The sequence below is a fragment of the Nothoprocta perdicaria genome, unplaced genomic scaffold (genome assembly GCF_003342845.1).
Source record: "Nothoprocta perdicaria isolate Ctin4 unplaced genomic scaffold, notPer1 scaffold_56, whole genome shotgun sequence".
In the NCBI taxonomy this organism is placed as follows: domain Eukaryota; kingdom Metazoa; phylum Chordata; class Aves; order Tinamiformes; family Tinamidae; genus Nothoprocta; species Nothoprocta perdicaria.
Window position 1 is genome coordinate 3,109,726 of NW_020455821.1, and position 16,459 is coordinate 3,126,184.

The 16,459-nt window shown below is 40.3% G+C and overlaps 1 protein-coding gene across 1 annotated transcript in view; it reads left to right on the forward strand.

The window, feature by feature from the left end:
• KIF26A (kinesin family member 26A) overlaps nt 1-16,459 on the forward strand; it is a 94,106-nt gene that overhangs the window by 60,367 nt on the left and 17,280 nt on the right. The window contains exon 5 of the mRNA XM_026048625.1: nt 9,064-9,247. Coding sequence (XP_025904410.1) covers nt 9,064-9,247 — 184 coding nt within the window. The remainder of the gene's footprint in view (nt 1-9,063; nt 9,248-16,459) is intronic.

Here is a 16,459-nt window from a genome sequence, read left to right on the forward strand (position 1 = left end):
GTTAGGGAGCTGATGTCAATTAAATAAATCACAGGAACATCGGGCTTTAAGAAACCTGTGTGTTCCTCCTCTGTTTAAAAATACTTCAGTGCGTGGGCGTACGACGTTGGTGCTTCTGCAATTTCCATTGCATCATTTAATGCTGTCGGTAAATGTCCCCCCTGAAAAGTGATTTGCTTGGCAGTATAGGTGTCAAGCCTTGGATTAAGCATCTGAACTAAAGCCTGGTTGAAGAAGGGATGGACCCTCTGCAGGTTTACTAGATACATGGTAAAACGTGGTACTGAGGCAGGTAGTTGTGTTGGGAAAGGAAAGCCTGTAGGATGCTGTGCTGAGGCAAAGGAAGATGACTGGAAAACAGAGTTAAGCCCAGAGGTTAACAGTAAAGTAGATCCTAACTTGTATTCACACCATGCTACGCCACTGAGCACATGAAAATCCTGGTTTTCCCCCCTAGTTCAGTCTCCCTCCGTCCTGCCTGATATTTGCACGTACTCCATCCATCAGATGAACCCTGTCTTTGTCACGTCCTGCTTTTTTTCTGTCTCCTTCAACCTCACAAATGTGCCTGTGTCTTCYCTGGAGCAGCCTGCATGAGCAGAATGCTTTGCTTTTCATAGCAGATTGTTTTTGATAAATAGCATGGAGTGTAATATCCTTTATAACAAAAATAATGTATTGCCTGATAAGTCATTTTACTACTGGCTTCTTTCTGTATCTTGGGAGCTGGTATTGCAGGGCAAAATGTTAAGTGATCTATTTAAGTAATTACTTTAATAATAAATGGCTAGTTAGCACCATTGTTTCTGTTTCATTACTTTGTAATTTTAAAAAATGTCTTTATTACTTTTTCCTGATAGAATACAAATGAGACTAAAATTTTATTTCCCTCAGCCTCCCTGTTTCATGAGTGTGTGTCTTGCTGGAAAATAAGGCTAACTTTTTAGCCTAAGGAGTGTGCTTAGATTGATGAGGTTCTGCCTGCTTTAGCTCAGTTAGTTTGTGAAAGAGAGTGAGAAAATATTGCTGGCATTCAGGTAGCTCTGATTTCAGTATGTGCTGTGTGCAGCCCGGGAGCTGACATATTTCTATATTAGGTGTTGACAGTCGTGCTTACATAAAGATTAACCTACACAGGTTTTCAGCAGTTTGTCATATGGTGCAGGTGTAAACAGCGAGTATGGAAGTGCAGCGATACGTTCATCCGCTCTCGTGTTGTTTAACATCATTAGTGAGCAGAGCTGCAAGTGGTATGTGCCAGGCTGCGGCGACTAGCTGTTGTTCTGGCATATAAATTAATAAAGCAGTTCCTGAGCCTTGGACCTGGCTGCCAAAGCAGAGCTCTTTGACCAGAGAAGTGTCTTAAATCTGCATGATTAGGAGAATATGGAGCTGACATCACTCCTGACGGGTTTGTAGCAATGACCTCAATGGATGCTGGATCCGGGATGGCAGGAGGAACAAGTGGAGTGCAGSAGGCAGTGGTCCTGAAGAGCTGCTCTCTGGGGTTTCTTAAATATGAGGGGAAATAAAGGAGGAGAGCTGTGAAAACTCCTTCTAGACTCCTGTCTGCAAATCTCTTGAAGGCTTAGAAGAGGATTTGGTTGGTTGTTTCTGTTCAAATACTAATGTGTAATTAAGAGACAGGATCAGCTATTGGACCTGGGTAGCAGAAGAATTTTTTTTCTGTTTTTTAGGGGTGCTCTGTGGGTTTATTTTGACTTGTTGCCTTTCAGAGATCTTTCTGAACCTGTTCCAAGGTTGRTCTTTCCATCTGGTGTCTGGATTCAGGTGACTCTCAACTGTCATCCCTCCATGTATTAAGCCTTAATTCTGTACGTTCTCAAGATGCAATGATCTCTCTTAATTGTACCCATTCACCTAATCACGTGTATAAACAGCCTCACAGGCTTAGAGAGTGATTCTGTACTTCTCTGGTCAATAAGAAATTTGATACTAGCACAACTGGTAACTGGGATATTGTAGTTGATCTTACACATGAAACTTGAAGAAAGATGTGGACCAGGAGAGCACAGCAATAGAGCACAGGCAGTGCAGGAAAGATGACTGGAATTCTGGGGAACTTGACCTATGAGGAAAGGTGAGAAGGATTGGAAATTTTTGGTCTGGAAAAGAGAAGACTGAGGGGAGACATGGTTACATGTCTTTTTATGTAGATAAAAGCTGCTGCAAGCAGGAGAGAGTAAACTCATCTGCATGCTGGTTGGGGGATGAGGGAAAACGATGAACATAAATTGCAGCAAGACAGGTTTATACAAGACGTTAGGTGTGAATTTTCTAACACTAGGAATCGTAAGAAGCTGGAATTGATTGCCTAGGGAGGCTGTGAGCTGTTCTTACTGGGAGTTTCTAAGAACAAGTTGGACAAATGTGTTCTGGGAATATTTTAGATAAAATTCATCTTACCGTGGGGAATGGGGAAAGTGTAGATAACCCTTCCAATCCCATCCTCTCTGATCAGCTGTGAGCAGATGATGTTTCTAATATGTCAATATTGCTTTTTTTTTCTGCCTTGCTGATTTTAATAAAAGATAGTAAGGGAAAATTAAGAGGTCACTTGATGTGAGAGCCAAAATTCAAGCCTGAAATGCAAGATTATGCTATGTGTGATAGAAAAAGCATGAACTTAATCTCATATTAGAGATACTTTCTCTTGTAATTTTAACTTGGTAATATCTCCCCAATATTAAATGTGGTTTGACATTTTGAAATATTTCAGAATAACTTTTTTCTATTGACCTGTATTACCATCACCCATTACAAAAAAGCCATTGCATGAGGCTGTGCATTGTGATCTGGACAATCTAATAATTTACCAAGGAAGGTGAACCACTGAAACAGGGAAATTTATTGTTTGTTCTTCCTGGCAGTGACTCTTGACAGCATTGTTGAGACAAGTAAGGAACCAAAGGATCTGTTGTGTTCTTGTAAAATAATGCCAAAGAGAGGAAAGCCTTAATGTCCTCTAGAAGCTATATGTGCAACACAAGAGCCCAGTAAGGTTGTTTCAGCAGGGAAACACCATAATCTTGAAATATAACGTACATGTTTTATGTGACTTCTTGTTCAGTCTTGGCCAATATTATTGTTAGTCTGAATACCTGAAAAACTCACAAAGGTGTTGAGTGGGCTAATATGTTAATAGAGGAAGTATATGAGAGTTGAGGTAGGGCAACTAGGCAACTATCATCAGTTAAGACTTCTGAGGTCTAGTTCCCCYAGGGAGAGGGAGCTGGGATGGAGCAGTCCAGAAGACTGCTGAGCAGGATTGGATAGGCCTGTCCTTTTAAAGAGTAATAGTTTGGCTTGACATATTCAGCAAGAGAAATTACAGGGCAGTGAGAGACGCCAGAACAACTTCGCTGATTTCTGAGAAAATGGCCTTAAATTAGAGTTTGCAGGAAGTGTAGGAAGAGCAGGCTGGATGAGTTTGGCTTTGAAGAGTTTTGGAAAACCCCAGCTCCAACAGTGTCCCTCAGTTTAACTGCATCTCTCTTCAGCTTTTGGTATCCTGCCTTCAGACTATTGCTGCAGAAGTTTGGTTGGCATCCACCCTTTCCAAGCCTTTGTGGTACAATTAGACGTTCCCAGCTTTCCATTTAGAAACGATTCTTTTGGAGCAGGATTTTATTTTCTAAATCCAATGCTGTTAATGGAAATTGATACCTTGTGTTTTTAAGCTTGCATGAGATTTTTTGGTCGCAGCTGTGCTGCTTCATTGTGTTGCTTTTCTAATTTTAGACCCACAAATCAAAATGTAATAGTAATAGTAAAAGTAATACTGCCAACCAAGTTTATGTTGTGAGTTACAGCAGGCTGAGGGCAGAGTGCTGGAGGGTGTGTTGTAGGACATCCGTTTATTTGTTGTCTGTATTGACGAGTAATTAAGGAAACAATAACTGGAACTGCAGATACAATGACAGACTATGTGACTTTCCCACCGCTTCCTTTCAAGCTGATGTGCAGTGGGAAAGGCTGGTGAAGTCTGTTGTGTAACTTTGCAACCATGGCTAAGCTTGCAGGCTGGGAACTGGGGAAGTTTGGAAGAGACTTTCTTTGGAATAAAGATTTTGGAGCTATCCAGTTTAAACCCACWTTCAGAATTTTCCAAGCTTTGCAGAGGGTTCAGAATCAGCATTAAAAAATTGCTCCTGGCAGTATTAGTCAAGATCATATCATATATTTAAAGCATGARCTGTATTTAAGGTTTTGGCCATGACCCTCCTAATGAAGCCCTTAGCCATTTTGCTAATAAAAGTCATAACAAAGATCTCTGAAAAATAAGGCTGGCTAATAATGCTAAAAGTGTGTTAAAAATGTAATGACTTCTGCTGAAATGAATATGTAATAACTGGATTTTATTTTGTTGTAACTTTTTCTCTGCAGAGTTTAGTAAAAGGAAGCAGGACTGGCAGCTCTGTTTCTTACTGGTGGTGGTTTGTCTGTAAACCCATCTTGTCCATTAAATTCTCTGTTGACTCATTTCCAGYATGTATCCCACAGTATTTCTCAGGTCACTTTTCCTTCTGAACCCGAATAAATATTTGCTTAGTGGATTTTATAATTATGCATGATTCTGAAAGTGTCAACTTTGCTTTTCTTTTTCCTGAAGAAACGATGCCCAGAAAAAGCAGTTCTTAGGGGATTTAGTGTGCTGTTTACTTTCACAGCTGTGTTGTGCATAACATGTGGTGAATGTGGGCTGGAGGAAGCTTGCTGTACAACTGAGTATCTGAAACATCACGTTAACTTCATAGACATCATTTAAAAAAAGATTGTATAGTTCTTTTAATGGCCAGAATTTGTAGTTACTGCTGTTGCGTAGTCATATTCCCTATTTACTGGACATTTTAAAATTGATCTAGTCAAGCTTTTATTCACTAGTCTCATCTGTATGTGGCAGAAAACCTAGTAATCTGTAAATTGTATGGAGGAAAGAGCGGGTTAGAGACTGTCCCTTGTTGTTTGATATTTGAGTGCTCCTGCATGCGCCATATATTAGTTTTATTTTCCATCATGACACCTAGCTGTGAGGGAAGAACTCTCYGGAGCATCTTAAAAGACAACTTCTATTAAAGATGAAAAGAGTTAAGCAAAATGCAGGCAGTAGATCTCACAGCTAGAGGTGAAAATAATATACAGGGGTGTCACTAAAGCTTTAATTGGATGGGAGGCATGAGAGTGTAGAGGCCTCTGCAAGAACGTTTCTTACACTGCTTGGCACAAGTTGAATGGGGGAAATGAAGATAGGTGGAAAGCATACACTTCTGTCAAAGCTCTGCCAAAATACTTGGAAAATGCCCAGAAAAATAAATGACTATGATGTTTCACATTGTATTCCCAAGGGGAAATAATTTTCCCTGTCAGGAAACAGAAGTCCAGATGGGTGAAGGACAGACAGGCCACTGTGGTGGTGGAGATGGATATAAGGGCTCCCTAGGCAAGATTAAATTTGAGAAGGAGAAGCAAAGCAGGAAACRGGCATGGCACCTTGGCCCCTAATCAGCACCTAAGGAAAATACTCTCATATACCATGTCTGTCTGTCTTTGGGAAGCCTTGCTAGACAAAAAAGGCCCAGTTTACAACAGCTTAGCCTTTCCTTTTTCTCCTGGGACAAATTTCACCTGAGAGAAGGGGGGGAAAAAAAAAGAATACTGGAGGAAAAAAAAAAAAGGCACTGAAAACTGAGGTGTAAATTCAGTAATGAGCTGCTGGATAAGGACTGCAGAAAATATAGTGCTCTTGAGTGTTTCACATGGCTCCCTGGAAATAAACAGACCATCATAAATTTTCCTGAAGTCAGGTTTGTAAAGTCAGGTTTTGTTTTATTTGGTTGGGCCTGTAGCCAGCCCAGCTTGGCCTCTTCTTTTGGCCTAATGAGTGCTTGGCTGGGCTACCACCGCGTAGATGGAGGTGTGGGAAGAAAGGTGTGAGGACTGGAGAGTCCTGGTGCCCGGGCTGCTCCAGGAGCCCAGCCGCAGCACGGGCAGGGTGCTGCCCGCCTCATTTGGTGACAGCTGGAGAGCTGTCTGCCTCTTTGTAGGAGCTGAGGATGGAGGTTCCTCACCCTCGTATTTGGAGCCTGTGTTTGACAGTTGCCTGTGTTGTCCATTTTTTTTTATTTTTATTTTTTTTTATTTTTTTATTTTTTTTTTTTGCCAAAGGGGAAAAGTTAAACTATTTGCTATTGCTATCTGTGTTCCTGCACCAGAAACCACATCCTTTCAATGTCAGGCAAAGTGATTCCTGCATGCAAACACACAAAGAGGTATATAATTAAGCTTTGCATGGTGCAATCTGAGAAAAGATGTCTTTTAAATGTGAACCACATACATCATTATTAGTGCAGCTGGCCTGTTGCCCATCAAAGCAGTGATTATTTTCTACAACAGCTACTGCAATTCCTCTCCTTTTTCAGTTTCCTGTTATCCCGTGTGGACATCTGCAGTCCCTTTGCCAAATTTCTTAATACATCATGGCTCTCCAAACTCATAGGAAGGGGATTTATCAGCACTGGAGCAGTTAATTGCTTTAGCTCGCATATGGCACTGTCCTTTGAACAGTGGAAATGCAGAAAGGGTGCAAATGCTGTTGGAAGTGAATCAATGTGAAAGTTGGTCTGTCTTGGTGGGGAACTTAAGAAAACTATTAACACTTCTGTTATCTTCCACCTCCTTTCCGAAATGAAAGCTGATATACTGGAATACGACTGACTTATTTTCCTTAGCTCCTTTCCTTTCTGAGGGCCTTTGTTTACTGACTGTTGGTGCTAGTCTAGGTGCTTGAGTAAGAGTTGCCTGAGTAAATTCGCTCTTTGCATCCCATCTCCTTTCACATATGCTTCCCAGAGGAGCTCCTTCAGCCAGATCTATTGAAGGAATAATTATTTCATCAGGATTTAATGTATATCTTGATTGCACTTTGAAGAGATTCTCTTGAGCTGTTTTTATCATTTTAACAAGGAATCATAGCATGTAAACAAGGAAATAAACATTATCTTTCATATTAATCAACAAGATGATTAAATAATAACCACAACTGTTAATTGGTACTTGGAGATAGAGAGTAATGACTGTCTTGAGTTCCAGAATGGGAGTGCTGACAGGTAGAGACCCTTTTCTGCACAATAAAGCTGCATATTTAGGAGACATAATGGTTTTAATGTGCAGCTGCAACCATGGTGAAGTTGTGCAGTGGTTTGCCTGGTGTCCTATTTCAGGCGTATGTTTTGATACTGAATGGGGCTTTAGCAAGGAGATTGAGGCAGTTAAGTCAGTTGTCATTGCCACCGAAATTCCAAGGCTCTGTGTATGTCCGTGCTTGCAGTGTTTTTCTTCTCTGTGGGACACAGTTCCTGCTGGTTTCAGGATGCAGCAGGAGTCAAATGCTGCTGCTTTTCTTAAACACAAGAGCCCTGCTCGTCCATCACAAGACTGTGGCTTATGGCTTCCTCTGAGATTGGAACCAGAGCCTGACTTTCTGCTCACTTGAGTCTTTGTGCTTTTCTAAATACCACCGTGCTTGCAGAGGGAGGAGGAGGCCTGTGGGGGATCTACACCTCTCAAAGTTGATGAAGGAGGAAGGTTCAGGAGTTTAAAGCATAGGTTTGGATGTTTAGAGCAGAAAATTATGATTTTTGCAGATCTGTATTCTGAGTCTTGCCCATTTGTGTAATCTGAACCCAGGTCACTCATTTTGCTCCTTGGGATACAASCAGTGCTTTGCACTGTAACTCTTGAAGCAAGTGCTGCTGCTGGAAACCATGCAGCTCTCCTGCTCACAACATTCATTTTTGCTTCTAATATCTCCCCAAAAGAAGCTAAGGAATAATTTACTTGTCTGATGAGTCTAGTGGGTTGACTCAGCCTGAGGCTGTCTGATTCCTGGATTCACTGCAAGGTTAGTGGTCTGGATTTATCCTCAATTAAGTGACAGCACTGCCTTAGTTTCCCCATATGTCTGTTGCCTACCGTAATTACTTCCCAGTTGTTGAGGCCGGCTTGTTCTGACTGAGGAGTACCTTGAGGTCCTGCGCTTAAGGGCATGATAAAAATGTAAAGTATCTATTGTATAAAGAGACTTTTTGTGGTCACAGATACTAATGTAAACATGAAGTAATGTGAACAGATAGGAAGGTATCYAAAGTGACAGACCTTTGTGTTGCAAGCACGGATCAGAAGAGTGTTTTCACCCATTAAACCTATTGGTGTCAGTTTGCTAACATATATTTCTTCTGCTTAACTCTGCAGACTGATTTTTCCTCTACAGGTTTWGCTGTAGAGTTGAGTTACTATTTTTTGTTTCTTGTTACACTGTTTAGTATTGCTGTGGAAAAAGAGCAGAAACACTGATTACATGCCTAYTTTTATTCACAAGGAAGAATGTTGCAATTATAATAGCATATTTTAATTTTTTCTTCATCTTTTCTGTTTTGAAATTCTGCATTTCAAAAGCAGCATCATTATCATTTAGAACATTAAAGCATGTCTCTTTAATAGCTTTCCCTTTTAATGTGGAAAAATGGAATTGAGGAGGAAAAACCAATCTGTCTGGAAGGAAATTATCTAATGATTTCAGTGCAGCCAACAATAGAATATCTTGAGCTCAGCTGACTTGGAGTGTCATTCTCTGTGTTGAGTAACTTGTCGAATACAAAACATCACTTTTATAATATTATCGCCAGCAAAGTCCATCTGGTCTTGACAGTGACAAGGGAATTATTTCAAGTTTTATGATGTCACTGAGATTTTAGCATTTTAGGATTCAATTGTGAAGGGGAAGAGGGTGGGGGAAGAGGGAGAAGTTAGATTATAATTGAAACCCTGTTGGAGCAGAAATTAATTGAATATTTTGCCAGTAATTTTTCTACACAGTTTTTCYTTCTGATAGTCTCCTGATGGTGTGTTCCTTTGAAATCTGATTAGAATAAAATGACTTGATTTGTTAAACAGACATCGGTGGCAGTGAATATCTGGTTGTCAGGTCCAGATTGCAGTTAACATTCAGTAACATTGTCCTTCCTTTCTATTACTTTTATACAGAGCAGCCCAGAAGCTTAACCTGTCTTCGAAGAGAAAGAAATACCATCCTCCCCTGCCACACACCCATGACTTCTCCATCTACGGCTCCAACTTCAGTGGCATCCTGCAGCTCTGCCCTCCCCCAGCACCTCCATGCCTTCTGAGAGCTGTGTCCAAAATCAAGGACAACCCTGGCATTGGAAAGGTARCTTCAGATTTCAATTATGTTAAAATTAATTTTCTAGATTAATTTCAAGAACTCGGGGGAATGGTTGCGAGACAGAGAGATAGGCACATCTGTGAACGTGCCTGAGGCTGTTATTTTGACTCGAGAGCTGATGGTCCCACAGGAGCTTCACTGCACAAGTGTCAGCTGCACTGAAGCTGGTGGGCATCACTAGCAATGGTTTTAACAAAGGGTGTTTGACCTTGCTGCTGTTGAAGAAAGCACAGGAATTTTCCTTTGACTTCATTGATCCAAACCCAATGCACATCCATGGGCTTCACCTTCGGCAGAAGTAGTCCCTGCATTGCCTGCAGAGCTCAACCACTGGTGCTGTCYGTCTCGTGTGAATCGAGGGAACATGTTGGTGAATGGCTGAATACTTACTTATATAGGTTGCTTGGCATTAGCATTTGAAGGTAGAATTAAGGTACTTAATATGCATGAGAGAGCTAAAATATGCACCTTCACAAGCCATGCTACAYAGCATTAAAAGAAAGAGATTTTCAGCCAAAATGCTTATAACTGATATTGTTGTTTACTGAGAATGCTCAGTTGTTTACTGACTATTTTCTTAAGATGATGAGTTTGTGCTGAATGGAAAAACAGAGTCACTGCATTGTTTTATGAACTCACAGGTGAAAATACGGTTTCTGCCACTGTTTTTCTGGTAGGTTTGAAAGGAGGATGCAATATTATGAAATACAGAAAGCATGGAACAGTGGCTCAGAGATTTTAATATGTCAGAACAGTTGAATAAGAAACACCTTTTCTGCACATGTGTGTTAGCAGAGAGCATTTGCTCTGTCTTCTTGTTCACTTAGCTCTAGCACTAGGGAATGGTCTTAAGAGTTAAAGTGTGTTTTCCACACCCTATGCCTGCAGCTCAAAGAACTGTTTCTCTGCACCTCACAGCACTTCTGTGCCTACAGCTGTGTGTAGCCAAGGAACTTTGGGCTTTCTTCCTACATTCTCAGAGCGGTTAGTGGAACCAGTTTGCACATATGTGTCATGGAAAGCTCTAGTTTATTTGATATCTTCAAAGAGATTAACAAAGGCTAATATAGATCAAGTGCATGATTCCAGATGGCATGAAATTATACSTCTTGGATCGTGTGGTCTACCTACATTTTTAATCAGTAAGCACAGCTGAGGTCTGATGGAAGGGAAGAGCTCTACTGGAATGCCTGGGAACACGGTAGAACGTGGAGCCAACCGAGAGACCAGAGTTGTGTCCACAACCTGTTCATCTGAAGGAGTTTCTACTCCAGCATGGAATGTATGGAGCATTTTGGCAACACAGGTGGTATCTGTCCTCCGCCAGATACATGACAGGAAGGATTTCATGAGTTTTTGAATTGACGAGTCCCTYGTGACCCTCAAATGTCTCTTGTTGAGCTCTCAACTGAAAATATTGTTTAAGAAAATTTTTGTTGGGTCCAGCGTTTCAGCAGTTGACTCCTCACCAGATACTTGTTGATCACTGTTGAGAAAACCCCTGTGCTTTGCTGCAGAGAATAAGAGCAGTATTTCTACTGCTTAGTTCACTGAGTTAAGATCTAGACTRTGCAAATGTTCACAGAGTGTGCTGGTTGTTAGTCTTGCTCTAAGAAGAAGGTAATTATGCATCTTTTCTGATTCAAAGACTACTAAGGCTGATTTTCATCCCAGACGAGGTAGCTGAAACCATAATAAAAATTCAACTAATAGACACATGGATCAATAGGATATTTTAGGGATTTGTGACAGAGCTTTTGTTGGCAGAATGCCTATGCTAGAGCTCTGTGGAAGAGTCAGTGAGCACGTGAATAAGGTTGGTCTGCTTCATAGAGTGCATTTGGATTTTGAAAAAGCTTTTGATRAGTGCCCTCACCTAGGTTTCTTAAAAAGAACCCTAAGCTGTCGCGTGTCCTCTAGTGGTTTAATAAATGGTAGGAAACAAAAGGTCAGATTTGACAAAGGAGCTAAGTTAGCAGTGGTGTCATATGGAGGTCCAGTGCTGTTCAGTGTCATCCAGAACTATTTGGACAAGATAGTGAATCAATATACTGAGAGTAGCCAAGACTAAAACTAAGGTTTGAAATCCTGCTTCCACTAGGCTCTACGCTCTTGGCCATAGCAAATACATGTGTATAGTCAGGGCTTCTGAAGGAAGCAGAAATAAGATCAGTTGTGATAGCAAATTCTTGTAGTTATTGATGTTTTGAGGCCAATGAGCTTTTGCTTAACACCACCATCCCCTTGCCTGTCATATGGTTCTGCTGGTAGAATTGCTATTGGACTTTTATGGGTATTGAATATCTTTGTTAAGAGCCACTTACCACAAGAGTGAGTCTCTCTGTATCTTTTGCAATTTCTACTTAAAATTTCTCATTGTTTTCTGTACTATCTGGGAAGGTGGAAAATAAATGTTTCATTAATTCCTTTTACATTTCACAAATAGCAATTTTCCCTTATCAGAATTTCAGCAGGAGCAAATGGATTTGTCCCGTGATAAGAATTTCTAATTAAGCCTTTTGCTTGCTCTTCTTCACAAGGAAGAGCAAGCAATACTCCAACAGGTGCTAGCAGGGAGGCTTCAATATTCAGGAATACCAAGGAGGGAAAGGTTGAAACCAATTTAGAGCTGTAGGAGCTCTCTGGGGCCTGCTTCTTGTAACCAACAATTACCAAAGCCTCATGCACAAAAGAAAATCCCATTGCCTTTGGCAAACTGTACACTGCAASGAATTTTACATAGTACTGATAAATGCTACGTAGTAAATGTCATACCTTTCTCTGAATGTGCCAAAAACATCAGAGTCCAAATCATTTTGCTGAATCCTACTTAAAAGGCAATGATCCACTGCARTATGATTCTTGTAACTGAATCATTTTTGTGGTCTCTCTGGGTGTTATTAAATTTAATGTCAGAATAGTAGGAAGACGTCTGAAAGCCATTTAATATTGTCACTGGAAAGAAGTTAGATTATGCTCAATTTCTGACATTAATGTGCTACTTAAGATAATTTATCATATTGTGTTATTAAAAAAGACATCCTTTTTACAGTGGTTGCTGTGTAGCAATTTGCTATTTTTCTTCGCCTGGTAGGAAGCCTTTTTCATGCGAAGTGTTTTTTCTAGAGCTCTATTCAGTGTTCTTTATAATACTACATCACTTATAAGAGCAACTTTAAGTGCTTGCCTCTTCCAAAGATCCTGTCAATTTTTTAATGTCAGAATGACAGAGCTTCTATATGAGACAACTGAAGTGGTGCATTTAGATGAACCTGAATTGCCAAACACGTTTCTTGGACAGGTATATACATATTAGTTTCCACTTACCTGTTTTAAACATTTATTTTCATTTTATTTTCTGGGCTGTAGCAAAGATACTGCTTATGTGATTTACTGATCATGCAGGGTTTTCTTAACCGTGTTGTATGTCCCATTCACTGGTTCTTATGATAGTTTGATGGCGGATAACAAATAGGTACTTAATTTTGTCATCTTTATGGCTGCTTGTTTCCTAATGGCTAGAGTGTATATCTGATATAAATCATGTATCATACTAAGTACTTCTCCATCCATGCACGCAGGCCTCTATAATCCAAGAGTGTGCCTGCTGCAATACCTTGAACAGTTGAAACAAAAACAGGGAAAAAATGATAAAAGTACACAAATTCCTCTACTCTGTTTCTACCTTTAAAAGCCAATCAGTTTTCTTCATGTCTCCTGGGAACAGAGAATCAATTCTTCCTTAATAGAGTACAATGCAGAAGTGATTTTTTTAGGTTCTCCCAGGGGAGCTAGATGGTCTATACTAGCATAGCAATTTTGCATATAAATTTGCCATCCATTGGTACTGGCAGTATATGAAAGGCTTGTAAGAACTACCCACAGTAAACCAATTTAGCAAGGGTTATATATCTGTCAGTTACAATTAAATCCATGAAAAATATTGGCTCTGAACTAGGACTTTTGTAATTTGATTTACACTGTAGTTGAAAAAATAAGTGATTTCATTGGAAAAGGGCCTTTATTCAACTGAWCGTGAATTCTTTGTAATTTCTTGGTGAGAAATCTTAATTCAGAATGGTAGATGTCTAAACACGGTTATTTAATTAACCTGTTGTTATGTGCCATTTTGTGAACATTGGACAAAATTAGCTTCCTGGCTGGGTGATGCTTGTCAAGGATATGTGTTTCCAGGGAATATTTAGTGTCCATTCAAATTTGATATAATGACATTTATTGCTAAAGACCAAATTGCTTGTTCATTTAAGGATTATGATACTGCTGCAACACAGAATATGACCAGCGTTTCTAGAATGGATTCCAGTACAGTGCCAGCACTTTCCCAAAATACAGAGAGATAAAGTCAGAGTTTATTTTAGCAACGAAGGCTTGATCTTRTGTATTTTAAGATTTTACATGCTTTTTAATATGTGCCTTCTATWTTTGCCTTCTCATTCAGTTTAATTTTAAGCTTGACAACTATATAAGCATCAAATTCTAACAAAGCATTACKGTAAACACATAAGCCCTGAAGATGCATTGACTTCAACAAAGTTACCATATGTTATAGTTATGCTTGTGCTAACATATTTGGCTGGGTAAAAGTCTTAATTTCCTCGGCATTCAAAATGCCATGAAGTCTAGTCATTACTTAGTGAATTAGTGGAGCCTTTTCTGTCTGCGTGTCTGCCTCAAATTAAACTCTCCAGTGTGTTTGGCATCCTTCACTCCACTGGAACGTGAATGACCAACTTTCTCACATGTAATAGTTTTGTAATCGTTGTCAAAAAAATGATTAAGAGATCTGGATAGTCATAGGCACAGAATACAAAAATGATCACGTTTTTTGTGTTGGGAGATGGTTCCTGCCCTCTCTTTGGTCTCAGGGTTGATGTTCCTTCCATCTCTTTTGATTATGTGGTGATAACTGACCTGGTCTGRCTGTTTGTGTCTTACAGTGGGGAAGATCCTTTCTAACCTTTATTTACAATGTGTAAATCTTTGTTTAGATGTGTCAGCTAAAATTCGGTAGATTTGTGTCATGTTCTCTGTTATTCACTGTCTCACTTCTCTATAAATAATTTAGCTTTGGACATGATTTCTGTGATGATTTCCTCTGAGATGCTGGTCGCCTCCGTGATCTTGGCGGAGTTTTGTGTTCGTTGACTTTGCCGTAGCACCCTTCAGGTCAGCTTTTCCAAAATATATGTGCTACATTTGACCAGGCTGCCAGCTTAGCTCTGGCCAACAGTCTCACATTGACATATGCTGTCAGAGACAAGCTTGAGAGAAGCTTATGACTAAGTTCAGACTCTTACTTCTCCCAGACCTGCTTTCTCACTCTTCACAATATCCTTGATGTCTTGCACTACCTTGGCCGGTCTGGCCCATCACTTTCATAGAACCCTTAAGGTTGGAAGGCACCTCTAGAGATCATCTAGCCCAACTCCCTTGCACACACAGGGTCACTCAGAGCATGTGGCACAGGCTGTGTCCAAGCAAGTTTTGAGAATCTCCAGAGAAGGAGACTTCACAACCTCTCTTGGCAGCCTGTTCCAGTGCTCTGTCACCTTCACGGTTAATAATTTTTTCCTAAAGTTCCTGCAGAACTTTTGGTGCTTCAGTTTGTGGCCATTTCTTTTAGTTCTCTYGGTGGCCACCATGGAAAAGAGTCTGGCCCTGTCCTCCTCAGTCCCTCCCTTGAGGTATTTATAGACACTGATCAGATCACCCCTCAGCCTTCTCTTCTTGGTTGCTGTGTCTCCCTTTTCTCCTCAGTGGAACCCAGGCAGTCGAGCAGGTCTGGAGCCCAGGCCAGAAGACAGCCCCAGTTCAGCCAGGCCCCGCGCAGGGCAGCGCCTGAGGCTGTTGGCCCCAGCACAGCAGCAGCAAGTCCTGTGGGACACCGGTGCTCTCTTGGTGACCCTCAGGTGCCAAATGTGAGCCTGCAGCAAGGATCTGTAAGCAGARGACAGGGTGGTAGCAGCTCAGACTTGTTCCTGAGATGTTTCAATGTTCAGGTGCTAAACATCTATCTAGATTGGACTCTCAGAAAGGTTAAAGATGTTCAAGCAGAGTGTTTGAGTTTGGGCCTGTTTCATACAAATTGCTCATATTTGAGAGCACTCTCTAGATCGGTGGTTCTCCAGTGGTTTTCCTTGCATGTTTCAAAAACTAACCGAGGTCTAGCCATTTCTCTTGCTCTTGCTCTTAACACAAAGGGTTTTTCTCTCTCTGATTTTTTTTTTTCCTTTTTTTTCTTTTTTCCCAGAAATCTGGGAAAAAAGCCGTTTGTCAGTTTGTCTGCCCTAGAATTCCAGTGATGTGTGCSTAAAACAGTGGTTTGACGCACACATATATACATATACATAAATAAACACACGCACTTTTTATATATATTATATATATTTATATATATACACATATATATATATATAATAGATGGGCTGACAGATAGATAACCCTAGGAAGAAAAGAATCCCTAATTACTGTGAATCGCTCCTATCTTGCCAGTTACAGTTAAAATTACATACAGGTGGGCCTCTGACCTCATGCCCTTTTCCATGGCTTTTCCAAATTATATGCTATATATGTATTTATTAAATTCTTTATCTTTTTAATGGCATATTCAGGATGCGTTTGCCATCTTCTTTTCCCAAGCACTTTTGATTTTAATAGGATTTCCTTCAGCGATTCCGCTGACCTCCTAGTTCCTGCAGAAACAGGAATTTGGAAAGTTCAGCAGTTGTGTGTTAACCCCCAGCGTACAAAACCCACAAGATTACAGAGCCAGTTAATTAATGAGATASTTCAGTGATTTGCATGATTCAAGATGGCTTCAGGCATTGAGAAAAATATTAATAATGTGCATGTATTGATGCTTGTGCTTTTTTTAGTTTTATTTGCAGAAATTGAGCTTGAGTACAAACCTCTCYGCTTTGTCAACACACTCATTAAAATTCATCCTCCGTCCAATATTCAATGAGTGTACAAATGTATATGTACCAATCTCTATGTCCTTTATAAAGCTTCCATCTGTAATTCTCTTTCTTTTTCTTCCTGCTGCCATTCCTTCTCTATCGCTTGTTTTCATTCTTCATCTCATGTTTTTATCACTAGCCACAGTGTTATCAGTAGCCGCTGTTGATGCAGTATAGATGCAATCATCTTTTGCGTGTTGAGAAATATAGATTTTGC